The sequence below is a fragment of the Melospiza melodia genome, chromosome 3, assembly GCF_035770615.1.
Source record: "Melospiza melodia melodia isolate bMelMel2 chromosome 3, bMelMel2.pri, whole genome shotgun sequence".
In the NCBI taxonomy this organism is placed as follows: Eukaryota; Metazoa; Chordata; class Aves; order Passeriformes; family Passerellidae; genus Melospiza; species Melospiza melodia.
In genome coordinates this window covers 124,757,691-124,773,446 of record NC_086196.1, presented here as the reverse complement: position 1 = coordinate 124,773,446, position 15,756 = coordinate 124,757,691, and the positions used below count along the sequence as shown (strand labels likewise).

General features: G+C 36.1%; 1 protein-coding gene across 3 annotated transcripts in view; it reads right to left on the bottom strand.

The window, feature by feature from the left end:
- Positions 1-7,730: 7,730 nt before the first annotated feature.
- Positions 7,731-15,756, bottom strand: part of LGSN (lengsin, lens protein with glutamine synthetase domain) — a 59,864-nt gene continuing 51,838 nt past the window's right edge. For all 3 annotated transcript variants that reach the window (XM_063153517.1, XM_063153518.1, XM_063153519.1), the window contains 2 exons: positions 10,543-10,721; positions 7,731-8,930 (listed from right to left, as the gene is read on the bottom strand). In XM_063153517.1, coding sequence (XP_063009587.1) covers positions 7,731-8,930; positions 10,543-10,721 — 1,379 coding nt within the window. The remainder of the gene's footprint in view (positions 8,931-10,542; positions 10,722-15,756) is intronic.

The following is a 15,756-nucleotide window of genomic DNA, read 5'->3' as shown; positions in this document are numbered from 1 at the left end:
TGAAAATACTAGAAAATATTAGTCACAAGAAAATGTGACTGATCTGAAGCTATTCCTCAAAACAAAACTAAAGTAAGTTTTAAAGTGATGTTTCGCAGAGATTCCTGTGAATGTTGTTTTCCCAGTGTCTAGTGAAGTATCCCCAAAGGAGAACTGAAATTTACTTTCAATTGTTTATTTAACAAATGCACATGCTATTAAGGCAACCAACGGAACCCTGGGATTAGTTCATCCTCACTGTCGAGCAAGGTCAGCAGGTCAGCAGTGGTGGAGCAATGTGCAGAACAGGCCTGTGCTAAAGAGGCCACCTCACAGCCCTCTGATGTTTAAAATTCTTTTCCTACTATGTCCCTGTGTGTTGCAAAGCTACCACATTTCTAAGCAGAATTGTGGGCATCCCGAAGGAAGCACAAATTTGATGCAGTAGTTGGTGGCCACATTCCATGTGCATCCTCAAAGTCAAACTGATTTACCATTTTCCTTAACTCTACCTGTCAGTGACAGATACCCCCAGATCACTACAGCAGTAATAATAATAGCCCAAATAAAGCAAGGTGCTTGCTGGGCCTTGCTGTAACTTAGTGATTTATTGTATATTACATGGGAGCTTAAAGGTGAAGCTCATAGTGAATTTCCATGATTTAGCACATATTCCAGAGACGCTTAGCATGTAATTCTGTTGTAAATTTATATTGATTTGCTGTACAATATACAGAACCTTATGGTGTAGCTTCATTGGGAAGTTCTTTTTGCTCACTTCCAGTATCATGCACTGTGACTGTAGCTCCAGTGTGAAATGCTCTGATTTACAGAGGGCACAAACAATTTCACTGTGCAACTCTGCTGTGACCCTCTAATGATGTCCTCACTGAGTCCTGCTGGAGGGTAGGCTGAACTTCAATAACCCACTGATGCTACCATGTGCTAAAGTATCTGCAGACAATTAAATATTTAAATATAAAAAAGTTTTCAGAACACAGACCCTGGATTAAAGCATATTTACTTCTAATCCAGACATTAATAAGGTGTCACAAAACATGACTTGTTCACCTTTTCCACAAAAGTCCTAATATCACCAACATTATGCATCAATTACTCCCATTTCCAAAAACTCCAAAATTTTTAGCTTATATACTGTTTTCACCTAGGTTTTTCTTAGGCCAGGGTCACAAATTTCCAAGCAACAGTTTGTGGCATGTTGACTGCAGTCAGCAACTAAGCACCCCACAGCTGCTCACTCACCCAGCCTCCCACCAGGATGGTGGAGAGAAATGGAAGAGCAAACACAAGAAGAACTTGTGAGTAAAGACAATTTAACATGTGAAGGAACAAGGAGGAAAAAACCCAAGTGACATACAGACAATCACTCACCACCTCCCACAAGCAGATCAGTGTGCAGCCAGTCTCCAAGCCATGGCTGCTTTGAAAAAACTTCTGGATTTATTGCTGAGCACGTTATATTGTATATAAAAGATATCACCCTTGTCGGTTTGGGTCAGCTGTTGCAGCTCTGTCCCCTCCCAGTTTTTTCTTGTTGACCCCAGCCAATTTGCTGGTGATGAAGGTTGAGAAACAGAGAAAACTTTGCTGCAGTGTAAGCCCTGCTCAGCAGTAGCTAAAACACTGATGTGTTACCAACACTGTTTTACTCACAAATCCAGAACACAGCACCTTTGTTCTGGGCTTCTTTGAAGGGAATCTACTCCATCCCAACCAGACCCAGTACACTGTTGTACAATATCTAAGAAATCAGATTTCAGTAGCATTGTCCTCAGCCCTAATTTTGAGAATTAAACAATACAGTAAATAAAATAATGTAATTTATTTTTTTGCCCTGTGGCAATTTCTATCTGTTTCAGTAAACAACCAGACGTGCATGGGAGCTAAGCTCCTAACTGAGGTGCGCCAATAAAGTGCCTAAAATTCTCTGGGGTGAGTTTGAGCCCAATAGCTTTGAATCCAATTTAGTATTCTACATAAAATTCATATAGAGTGTGCATGGAAGAGACACAAAACAGTGTCAGTAGTAGCTGCAATTCTGTAAACGGTGGCAGCAAAACAAGAACCCCAAAATGAAACAACAACAAAAAGGGTAAAAAACCAAGGACATAACATTACCAGGATGGAACATCATAGTCAGTGTGAGATGGTAGAAGGCTCTATTTGTGGATGTTGTTATGATGAGAGCTTTGTGTCAGCAAAGAAATCAAAAGGCACTCCAAAATTACAGATTAAATTGGACAAACATGATTGTATACCTTCAATAAAAAAAAAAATTGCTCTGTATTTGCAAACTCATCCAAGTGATTTCTCACTTTCAACCAGTCATCCTTCATCCAAGAGCTGGTCTTTTTTTCTCAGGTGATGAGTTAAAGCTTGCACAAAGCACTTGCACTTGCTCAGTCCTCCTCACATCTTTCTCCCGTTGCTCCACACTAACACTTTTAGTGGAGCTGCTTGCAAATAGCTCCTCTCCTCTTCCTTTACTGCCATACCCTGGGACTGCATTGGTGTGTTTTCCACAGACAGTGTATTCAAATGTGTTAAAACAACAGAGTTTCAGAGCAGCTAAATTAATTCTCTGCAACAACATTGCTGTATCAATTTTTATTTCGAGAATAAATTTGAAAAATTTGAACATAATTGAGCTCTTTAGTTAAAAAGAACCAAACAAACTAAACCAAAAAGCCATAAAGGTGTTGCAAAAAATAGTGTTGGAGGAAAAGGATTGCTTAGACTTAAATACTGCAACTTTGTGAAGAAATTGAATATTGAAAAATGTGAGTTGTGGTAGCAGACTTGCAGAGCAAAGCCATATGGATATATGTAGTCAGAACCACTTAAAAATGGCTATCCCACATGCTGAAAGATATCTAGAATGTGTATCTAAATTTCAATAATTCAAACTCTGGGTAAAGTTATGTTTCTGCTCAGAAATAGAAAGGTTGTTGGAATAGGTGTTTCTAGGGTGTGTTTATTCACTATGCATTTATGATTTTCTTCCTGCAGATGGGGAAAAAAATGACACAACAGTATAGGTAAAATGGAAGTCTCCGTAAGCAAGCAGACCTCCCAAAGTATTTAAGTAAGATGGAAACATGAAATAAATTCCACTGCTGGCCTACATTACATTACAAAAATGGAATATTGCCATGAAATTGTTTTTATTTTTGTTGCAATGCCATTAAAGATGATACACCTAAAGATCTCACACACACTCACACATAAATATAGATACATACCTTTTACTAGACTAAGATTTAAATGCTGTTATCAAGAATGAAAGCAATATTTTGGATCTATGGTCCTTTACTGAACAGGCTATGCAAATTCAGTAGATAATTAAGCTTAGCTAAACCAATGAAAAAGATATGCCTTAGCTTTCAGCTGCCACACTATCTTTTTTTAAGAAATATTGTAAGTACATATATAAAAAATATGGATGTATTTTAATGGGTGTTTTTCAGCACAGCATGACAGCTTGAGATCCCAGAGGAACACTGCACAGTGCACTGCTGCCCTCTGGCTGGAGCCTGAAAGAATAAAATTTGAATATATACTTGGGTACTTGACATCATCACCTTGACTTGCTGGAGACATGTTAGCTAACAAATTCAATTCTCTCTTCATATCTCATGAAACCTGAAGCCTGGTTAGAAGAATGGCATTTCCAAATAGAAAATGAGCTACTGTATGAAGAGGTTTGTAGCTTTTGTATTAGTTTTTGGATCCTACATCACAAAGGAGATCAAGTCATGATGTGCACCAGGGGTATGAGGTACCTCCATTTCTCATTGCATACATTCAACATAAAATTTTCCTGAGCAATGATATTATAGTGTTCCACTACATTTTCACTGTGTACCCAGTGTTCCATTACATTATATGTCTAAGTGTAGCTGTACACCAGTTTTTCTGACTGTTTTGCTGCTCTGTATCTTCTGGTATGTTTTCTTCCATACACTCACCATGGATAGATTTCTCTCATTAAAAATAATGTGAAAAAGTAAATGATAAAAATAAAAATAATGATAAAATTATTATTATTTAAAATTAATAATTATTAAAAATAATTATTAAAAATATTTTTTTATCTCCTAAAAAAATATGTAACAGTCTGTTCAATGATCTCACAGTGACATGGGACCCAGCAAACAATGAAAATGAGCCATGCTATTATAGCTGTAAACACTGTGAATGTACCATGCATCAGGATATACTGTCTTAGCGCATCATAATTACACTATGGAGTCCCTTATCAAAGCACTGCCACTTTCCATGGACATCTACCTGGCTCCAGTTTCATTCTCTTTAACACTCTGATGTATTCCAGACTGTCTAATCTAAATTTTCCTTTATGAAAACCTGCTGCTATATTTTAACTGTAACACATAGGAAGAAAAGATAGTATTCTGCTCCTTAGCTACATCCTCTACATGCCTGGAAACCATTAGTAAAACCTATACTCTGTCTCCACTTTCTGAGCTACACAATTCAATTATTCCAGGTAAATAGGTCCTACCTAGATGTATTCACTTACTTTGGTGCTCAGATTTTGTCCAATAAATCTGCATGTCTTTGAAGTGTGTCACCTTATTATCAAATCCTGAGAAGAATTTAATTGAGCAAAATGATCAGGTTTTTGTTTTCGCAAGCTATACCCTTGTTAATATTTCCTGATCTGCCTCTTCTACGCAATGCTGAGCTGGTGAAATGAACACAGGCCAGATTCCTCTCTGAGCAAGCACAAACTGAGGCTCCTCACATCCTTGTCTCAGTGTAGTATCCTGCTTTTACTCTCATTCAAGTACATATTTCTCCCTTGAGGCCCCACCCTGGAAGTGTTCGACTCCACCCTGAGTGGGGCTCCAAGAAAACCTGTTCTAGTGGAAAGTGTCCCTGCCCATGGCAAGGGGCCTGGAACTAGATGAGTATTGAGATTCCTTGTAACTCAAACCATTCTACGGTTCTATGATTTTATGACCCTGAAAAATCATCAGGAGCATATGCAAAATTACAGATGCTGGGATTTTTTTATTTTATAACACTAGACATATTTGTATTATCTAACTAATAATGCTCTAGACATTGACCTCAGACCTGTAGAAGAGTGAAGAGTAATTTCAGGCAACACTTGAAGACCAAATGTTAATGATACAACACTCAATAATAGCTAATTTCAGCTGAGCAGAGTGAAGTAATTAACTTTTCTTGTTGTCTTTCTAAGGAATATGCATGAAAACTTAGTTGGGGATACATGCAAATTTAAAATTAATTTGAAATAAGTTGAAATAAATGTTTTTGTGCTTTCTGACAGAGTTGGAGTTATTCTATTTTGATTATATAGAATATATTTAGGAACAGGTATTGAACAATATTGACCAAGATTTGGGACCCACTAGCTTCAGACTCCATCTGTGAACTTTCTAGTTTAAAAAAAAAAAATCATTACTTTGCCAGAAACATGAAATGTTTTCATTTAATCATATATCAATGTCTTTTCAGAGTATGAGTCATCAAGGAGTATCAGTCACTACTTAGAAAATACCTGTAGGTTTATTTTACTGGTTTACCTTATCTCGTTATAACTGATTATAACTTGTAGAACATCAGTTCTAGACACCTGAGGTTTTTTGGTTTATAAATAATGGCTTTCCAACAATCTAGTCAAGTAGTTGGACATATAGCAAGAGGTTTATTTATGATGTTATCTTTTCAATATTGTGATAAGAAAATATATGGATGATATATGTAGTATATATAATAAACTTTATATCATAAGCTTTATGTTTATTAAATTCAGTTTTAGAAGTCCATTATATATATTTTTAAGGTATACAGTGGCATATAAATTATAAATCCAAGACAAATGAGAAAATGTCTTATAAACTCACACCAACGAATAACTATTAATCTGTGTGACTGCTGAGACTAAATATTAAGTACGGTAAGTAAGCTCTCTGAGCAAGTAAATAATTTTTATGTGTGTCTTCTGCCAAAAGCTTGTGAAAATGGTGAGTAACCAGAAAGAGAAGAGAGAAGACAGATTTCCAGAGCCACCGAAGAAGTGCTTGGGCAGCAAAAGAGAAGATTTTTTTTCAGAATGGGAAGTTCTGCTTAAATGCAAGGCTATGCAAATATATGCCCATGCAAATTAGCCTCTAGCAAAGAAAAGTAGTCCCTTATATGCCTGAAAATTGGGCATTCAAAGATGTATCATGAGAGTAAGAGGGAGAATCAAATCCATGCACCAATCACAGACATGGGAATTCATCATGTTTCTTCAGATTATTTATTTCTTCTTGCTACCTGAGTATAAAACGAGTTCTTTGGAATCACACAAAAACCTTTAGCATACCAGGTGCTACATTTCAAGTACAATACTTTGTAGAGGAAGAATGGGAGATCCATCAGTAGGCAAGTAGCACATTCCTGTTCACACTTTCCTAATTCTGCAAGTTGACAGAGGCATTGACTGAATCTTGTTTTTACTCTACTGGTGACCAAACATTCACTGACAAATTCCTACACGTAGATCAAAATATTGTGACAAGACAAAGAACTCCAGAAATCATTGTTAATGCAGAGGTGGTGTAAGAAACAAAGGTTATCTTTAATAACAAAGGATGACAGCAGTAACAAGAACAAAGAGCAAATCTAAACTCCACCTCCTGCTATTCCTAAAAATTATTTTTCTTTACACCAGCTGCCATTTCTAATTTTAGGATTGGGTCTTTTGTCCCTCAATTTTAACCATGACTTTTCAGTCTCTGAATTTGCATCTTCAATGTTTCTTTCTTGTTTCAACTTACTCTTTCTGCTCCTCTCAGGTGTTTTCTGTATGCGTGATAAAATCAAGTTTCCCAAAAAGTACAGTTTAAGCTCTAAATTCTCTGTCTTTTTTGACTTTTTTTTTCCTCATTTGCCATTTAAATCTGAATTAACCCATTAACCATCAAAACAGATATAAAACCAACTTATTTTTTATTGCAAAGTGGCCTGACACTGCTGATGTTCCATTAACTATTCCCATTTCAAGTCACCACTTGATTTCTTTTAATATTTTTATTAACTATAATTCTTGAAAACTCCATTCAGCAGCAGAATTCATGATGTATAGATTACTATACAATCCATCCTGTCTTTTTTGTTTATACCCATTAAGATTTTTTTTTGTTTATACCCATTATTCCTGCCTCTCAGGCCCTACAGCCTCAGTCCTTTGCCCCTCTCTCTACAATGTTCATTGTTCTAGCTTATGTTTTAAATCAAGCTCATATCCTTTTGGTTTAGCAACCCATCAGTTACTGAATAGGCTGTAACAAATGCCACAAGCATGCTGAACATGAAATTCCCCACCTTCCCCAGTTCTAAACCCCACTCCTCATCACTGTCCCCATCACTCCCATTTTTCTGCATGTTATATGGTCTTGTTACAGTTGAATAGTTGCTCTTGTCCATTTCACCTTCTCTTCTTTTCACCAGCAGGTCTGCCAAAAAAACCTCCACCTGTTTCTTAAAAGGTTGTTAATGTCATTTCATTAATATATCAGCTTTGTGCTGCATGGATGTATATGGACAATTAAGTGTAATTACCATGTACTATACAAAGGGGGCGGGGGAAATCTCAAAACATTAAAACGTTTTTAACTATATTTAAAACTAATTTCAAGAATCTGAGCCATTCACTGTATACATTTACACAGCATCACTACAGAAGAGTGTTCCTCCTAAATAAAATATCCCAGGCATTTATTCCTTTCACTATCCATTTCTTCAGTTTCTAACTCATAGTGTTTCATGGCGACAAAGTATCGGATAAAAGTTTCGCCTAATGCTTCCTTAATGCACGTGTCTTTCTCAAGTGCAACCAGAGCATCTTCTAGTTTCAGAGGGATAGAGGAGTGTTTCAGATCAGCAGTGTGATTTTCCTCCTCAAGCATATCATCATACCTGAGTCCTCTCTTCACTCCATCTAGACCTGCAGCAATAGTAGCAGCAAGGACCAGGTACGGGTTTGCTGCAGCAGAACTTAATTTATTCTCTATGTAAGTGCCTTTTCCACCATGGCACTTGACATTAAAGGCGCAGCTGTTATCGTTATATGCCCACTTTGCATTTACAGTTTCTTTTGATTCTTTACTGTACTTAGAATAAGACTTGCGGCAGCTGGTGGTAGGAGCCATCAGGCAGCTGATAGCTGCTGTGTGTGCCAAGAGACCTGACAACCAGTTTTTTCCAAGCTCTGAGAGCTCCTCAACTCCATAACCGGCAGAAAACAAATTCTTCTGGCCATTCAGGTCCCACAGGCTGTGTGATAGAGCCCCTGAATTGTAGAATCCTGATTCTGAGAAAAAGCTAGCCACGTAGTTATACTTCTTAGCCACCTCTTTAAGGCCTGTTCTGAATGTGAAGGCACTGTCAGCTGCATCTAGGCCAAATGCTGGATGAAATGTGATCTCCATTTGCCCAGGCCCACTGGAAGAAGAAAAGCTTTCAATGTTGGCACCAGCATAATACATTCCTTCAATGAGCTCCTGAATGAAAGTCTGGTCATGGTTGTTTAGTATCGTGGCTGCAGGAAAGGATATTGTCTTTGAATTTACAACCTCAGTAATGCCATAAATACAAAATTCATAAGTGAATGCAGAGTGCAAAGAAAAGCCATTGTCCTGAAGCTGGCTCAGCTGTTTCTTGGCAATGTGCCTTGGGGAGGTCATTAGTGGGGTGCCCAGCACGGTGAAGGAATCACATATCACTCTTGCAGTCTGCTCAGTCCAGGGCAGTATTCGAAATGTTGATAAATCAGGGTTCAGAATTATGTCACAATTGAAATTGGTTGCATTTATGTACTCTAATTCATTATCTTTGGGATTCAGCGTCAGTTCAAGGTAACTTCTGGGCATGGCAATACCATGAATTGCTTTCTCCTAAACACAGAGCAGAATGACATATTACCAAACCAGGAAACAGCTCAATGGTATTTTTATGTATGTAAAAGACAAAAAATTCAGATTGTCAGGTAGAACAATGATATTATTGAAAAAGAACACTAAAATGCAGTGATCACTGATGTGAAGGGTAAGAGCCAGTTGCTTTATAAAGCAGAACAACTTTCTGCAAGATTGTTATGAAAACTCTGACATCAGTGATCATTTTTAAAATTTTCATAAAGGACAAAAAATTGTTCAAAACTTTTCTTGCATGGTTTTTACATAATTATGGGTATCACCAGTTAGGTGCACAATTTGCAAGTCAGACTTTTATCTACAGTTAGTCTATCTAGCTACCATTTTTTTAAGTAGACCCAAGTGACCACACAAGACTCATATAAATTCATTTCAGGCTATAACTTCTCTTTAAATACTGTTTTTCAGATGCAATTTTTAATAGAAAAATCTCACTTTCTAGACTTAAAAAGTTTGGGCAAAATGCAGGGAACCACTTACAGGTGACAAAATTTCATAATTATACATTCTTCTCCATTTGAACAGAAAGTTTCAACTAATGAAGATGAAATGCAGGCAAGATCCCAAGGAAGGATCATCTACCTTTAATCAAGCACCTTTACAACTTCCCTTATGGTCAAACATTTTTCTGATGAAAGCTACAATTAGGCCAAGTTCTATCAAGTGAAATTTGGCTCATATTTACATCTTACCTTTATTCTTCTAAGAGAAAAAATTGCCATTTGTGTGAGCAAAGGAGACTGAACAAAATCAGAAAGGAGAAATCTCAGAGCTGAAAATAGCCAATTTTGCATTTCATATGGAAACTGCATATGGTGGCTTCTCTTAATGTGAATGAATGAATGAATGAATGAATGAATGAATGAATGAATGAATGAATGAATGAATGAATGAATGAATGAAGTCTTCTTTTAAGCAGGTGGCAGTCAACAGTACCAATGTGTGGCACTCATAACCAAATTCTGATGATCTCTGCTCCAAGATGTCTAAGCTGCCCCTTTGGCACTGAAAAAGGTGTCAAAGGTGACTACCCCATAGTAGTACCTCTCCCTCCTTGAACACCGTTACCTAATTTATCCTGCTTCCTAATTGGATTTTTATTTCCTGAATCATTACTATGGCAAATATTGCTGTTAAATCATTGTGCAACTCAATGATATTTTCCTATCTTATTGATAATTATGACAATTTTCATAACTAAAATTATTGTATTTTCAGTGATTTTATTTCTTTCAGTGTTTATTCCTTTCTTTTTTCAATTTAGAAATGTTTGGCAAACTAAAAGTTTTATAATGTGTTGAATCTGAAAAGATATTTCTGAGGGTAGAGATAATTAGAACTTCAAAGAACTGAAATTACTAGCCTTATCTAATTAGATTAGTATTTGGAGGAGAGGAGGAATAAATGATTGCGGTGATGAAAGGAGTCTAGATCCTTTGGGAACATGAGCAAGGGGAGGGAACAGATAATTTGTTCTAAGTTGGAGTTGCTGCCTGCAGTATGAAAAAATATATAATTTAAGGATGGGGGCATGAAAACACATAAAGATACAAGTAGAAAATAAAAAACTTACTTGGAAAAAACGAGAAGGAACATTCTTTGATCTTGACACACCATGGAGGTCTATTGATTCAAATCTGACAAACTGCACGTTGTCCCTGGCCATCTGCTGCTTAATAAATTCAATATGAGAGAACAGGTAAAGGAGAGTTGAGTTTCCGAGGCCGTTTACGTCAGGGTCTCTGTTGAATGCTAGAAATGAAGAGGAGTGTTCACGTCAAACAAAATAATGAATGCTGGAATAAGACTCTCCTAAAAAGTGAAACAGTAGGAAATTGTGGCATGGCGTATAAAAACAGAAATGACAAAAAGACATGGATCATGAAAGAGTTTTGCAAATAAACACAAGTATTTTTCCCTGGCATCCTGTATAAAATTCCTTATTTTGTGGAATGGTCTTTTGTTTAAACTCTTTTTCAAGTTAAGAAGAGAACACGTGGTAATACCAGGAATTTATGAGGTTTGTTGAGGGTTTTTAGGAGCAAAAGCAGTAACTGGATACCTATTTCCCACTGAAAACTGACAGAATACAGGTGCTGTTTCTTCAATGACTTCGTAGAGTGTGTTGATACGGAAACATAATAAAAAGGCACTTGTCTTCTACTAAACCTTTCTCAAGGCCTCATGAGGAGGATTACTTTCTTCTCCAGCACCGGCAGTGACTTTTAAGGGAAGTTTAGGCATTTATACATTTGCTGTTATGGAGTCATCAACTGTATTGCCGAAGCTGTAGGGCACTATAAACTTCTTGACATGAAGGCAATTACACCTGAGTACAACTTCTATAACAGAGCAGAGAGATGGGCACAGAAACTTCCTTTCTCCAACCTCAGTCTCAGTCTGCTTTTCTTTGGAGTATCTATGCATTATTTTTATTCAGGTTAAACTACGTAAGGCATTAACTTCCACTTGATACAATAAACTAAACCAAGAGTAAAATTTTATATTAACAGGCAAAAATTTGAGAAAAATATATTTCTTTTCACATTTCTGGGAGAAAAGTGTTCCGTTCTTCCTGAGGATGTGTGCAGATGAATTTTTGCAGAAGTTTCAAATCCACAGTGAAAGATCACCAACAGCAAGCCTGCACCAACAACAACCTTCATGTGGAAGTTTAAAGCTTCCTGCTGAGGCACTCTTAAGGTTGGTGGGTCCATCCTAATCTCTCCAGTAGCAAAGTACCCAAACTAGAGCAGATCTCCTCTAGCAGGAGCCAGCAGGCACAAACACAGCTTTTTGACCTCCCCTTTGGGGCAGGTAGGACTGCCAGTTGCAAGGCTTTAAGAAGATTCACCAGCTGGCCCAGTACAAGGCTGTCAGATTATTCCCTAAGAAGGCCACAAATTCATCTGTAGTCACAGACTTCTCAGAATCTTTGAGTATTGCTGGAGCATCCTCCAGCTTAGACGGCAAGAATGAAATTTTAGGTCAGTCAAGTAAGAAAAAGTTAAGTAATAATAGTGCTTCCTGAGGAATGGCAGCTGAAAACACAGAACAAAATTTAAGTAAATAGGAGAACAGAGTAAAAATTGAACAGAAAGAAAATAATTTTGTCACATACACTTCTCTTCATGACATCTTTCTCTTTGGCCTGTTTCAGCTCTAAATTCCTTATGGACATAGCTTTTTCATCCCCAATGTCTTCTATAAGCACTGGAGCAATATGCCCTTTAAAAGATGAGTATTAAATAAGGAAGTCCTGCTTAAATATTCTGTGCAACACTCAGTCTGCTGTAGGTGCTGCCAAAACACAAGAGCAAGCAGAGAGGACTGGCCTTGCCCTGCCTGTGCCACCAAGTTATTTGAATACCATTCCAGTCACCCTTCAGTCATGTTGTTATACAACATATGAGTTTACTGGCATTTACCAGAATAGACTTTTTTAGGAACATGACCAATATTTAGGTTTTTTATTAAGAAGTATAAACTGTGGCTGTTTAATAATTTAACAGAACTTTAAAAGATTCTGAAAATCTTCTTAAAGTTTATATCAAGAGAAGTTTTTTTTATTCCAGGGACAGAAATCTGAGGCTTTTACCTTTAAAGCTGTGCTCGATGCCTCATTTTATAAGTTTAATTTCCTTGGCAAAGATGGTAAACATTTCCTGTCAACCACCCATCACACTGAGATTTTTATGTCTTTGTATTGTTCAAAGTAAGGATTGGCTGACAACCCTTGACATCAGTCAACTTTTAATGGGAATTTTGCAAGTATTTCTTAAAATTTCCTGAAATGTTGTCTGCTAAATTTTCATCTACTAAACAAATATTTTTTAGGTAAAAATATACAAATCATGAAAAAAAGCAGCTTTAATTCTCCTCCAATTAATTCTTTAAAACAGTATTCCGAGAGATAAAGATTCTATTATTCAGTATCTAAGAAAAACACAAATTTTATGTCATATTATTGATGCATAAATTCATTTTAAAAGTACAGCTACAAATATACTTAATTTAAACATCTTCCAATGGCAGATGATTTTCCAAATTTTATATATGTGTGTCTTGGAGCTAAAGTTATTTAAATAAATACATAATTCCATATGTGAACAAACATTAACAGAGAATTCATACACATACAATTTTTCTAGAGAACACTAAGAAAGAAAAAATTAATAATTAAAGAGGAAGAATTTGTCTTCTCCAGTTAGACTTTTACAATCAAAGATATTTTTAAATTATGAGAATAAATTGTATATATTGGTCTGTATTAGTCTAGAATTAATCTATATACCCGTGTAGACACCCTGCCAGTCAAAAGACACTTATTCATCTACAAGAGCTTTTTCCAAAATCTTTTAGAATCACCAGAAACAGTTATGCAGCCTTCACATACTCTTTAGAGTTCATCTTTTGCATCATTTTCAGATTAGCTTTCTCATTGAAATAATGTTTCTGTAAATTGTAAGATAGATAAAAATGTCACCTCTGATTGATTTTGGAAATATGTGAGGGGATTCTACTGCATAGGACCCAAAATATATTTTCTTGGTAGCCACTAAATAAATCACTGTCAAACTACATCCATGATTCTAACAATTATTAAAGTTTGGAAAAGTATAGCAGGGAACTCAGTACTCTGCCTTTACTCAGTTCATATGGTCATTATCCAGAGCATTAGCTACTAGAGGTAATGTAGATAATACATATTTGACAGGCTTAGCTGATTTAGAATCACAGTCTAAAAGTTTTACATTCTTCTAAGGGAGGATTCTGTTCACAAGTGTAACTTTTTCTCTTGGTTTCTGAGTGCCTGGAAATAAGGGCGTCTTCCTTTTCATTTCAGAAAATCTTGTTAAAGAAAGTTCAATGAGATGCTCAAATTTTTGTTCGTATTTTCATTTTAAAAATCAAATAAAAAATCCAAACTGGCCGTCTTTCTTTAAGCAAATCATTAAATATCTACATCAGTTTGGGAGGACACAGGAAAGGATGTTTGTTTGTCTATGGTTCTGTCTGCATTTCCCATTTAAGTTACCACTGAGAAACAATTGGTAATATTCCCATTTTTACTGTAATCAGTACAAAATATCTACAAATACAAACTATCTTCACATATTTAAAGCATATTAATTACACAAAATTAAAAATATTACCATTATTATTGTTATTATTATTATTAGAGGGGTGCCATTCTTAGATTATTAATATTTAAATAATCCAGATTGCTAAGAGCAGCTGGGGCAAATAGTGGACATCAGCTTTCCCTTCTCAGCAAGAGAAAAGTACCAAAACAGAAGAAAGTGAATGTCGCAGATCAATCTCTCATTTTCAACTTGTTCAAGGGTGTTAAACCACACCACAACTCAAGTGAACAGTTTCTCAGTTCTAGAAGAGGCTGCTATGTTAGAAATCTAACAGGGGACGCTCTGAAGATCTTTGTTTGACCACTTTACAAAAACAGACACCTTGTGTTGATTTCTCATTCACCAGAAATGAGTCCCACAGGACAATCACACAAACGCACTCCTCTAAATCCTTTGGAAATTACTGTCAGAACCAGTTCAAATATGTCTGCTCTTCCTTACAGTATTCTGGTTTATATTGTTAAGAACAGCCAGTTTACTTGTTTTACACAGCACGTTATTTACTTTCTCACTTTTGCCTTCAAACCTTAAGCACCTTTATTTCTCAAACCTTTTGTGACAGCTTTCCCTACAGCTGATATAATTCTTATTGCTACTTTTCTATTCCCATCTGGTTTTTGACATGGTAAGTAGATGAGTTGCATTCAAATGCTCTATTGATGTAAACAGTGATCAGAAGCATCTTAGGTTGAAAAAATTTGTAATTTCCATTTCTTTCTCTCCTAAAAAAATGTTTCACCAAAATTGCTTAATGATTTGATTTCTGCAGTAAAGCACATAAAAAGTTGTTTCCTACCTTATATTTTAACTCACCTATGAGACTCTTAACAGGACAATAAATATGTAAGCCTACTAGAAACTCTCAAAGGATACGAGACAGCAAAAATATTTCCCTGATCTGTTTGACAGTGAACTTTTCAAGTTCGTTTTTTTCCATTTTTTCCTTTTTCTTGAGTTCTCTGGCTAATTTAGATACTGTCATATAGCTTCAATCGGCCATGAATTCTTGTTTCTAAACTGTATGATAACAACATGACACAGCTTCTCAGAGAAGATACATCTTCAAGATTCAAATGCAAAGTACATTTTTATCTTTCAATAAGTGAGAGATGACATAAATAACCTATATTTTACTACATTCCAGGATATTTTATAGAATATCTGCAATGAATAAGAAAATCATCACAGTTGTGTACAAAATTTAGAGGATTTGAAAACAAAATGTGCGGGTGTCTGAAAGAAATTTAAGTTATGTAATACCCAACGGAATTATCTAACTGATAGTCCTACCTAAGATTAAACTACACTGGCCTATCTTTCTTCAAAATCAAAAAGAAAATTTGGATTTTCAAAAGAAAATATGGAGGAATCATTGAGTCAAGTTGTGTGAACCAAGGCATGCACTGTTGCAAACTGGGAAGTCCCTACTGGTCTAAAAATATTTGTCCTAATTAAAAATAATCAGGAGAATCATAGAACAGGTTGGGTTGAAAGAAACCTTAGAGATCCTCTAGTTCTAGTGCCTATTCCATGGGCAAGGACACCTTCCACTAGACCAGGTTGTTCAAATCTCCATCCAACCTGGCCTTGAACACTTCCAGGATGAGAGAGAGAACTATGTTTAATGGGAAGTAAGGTTA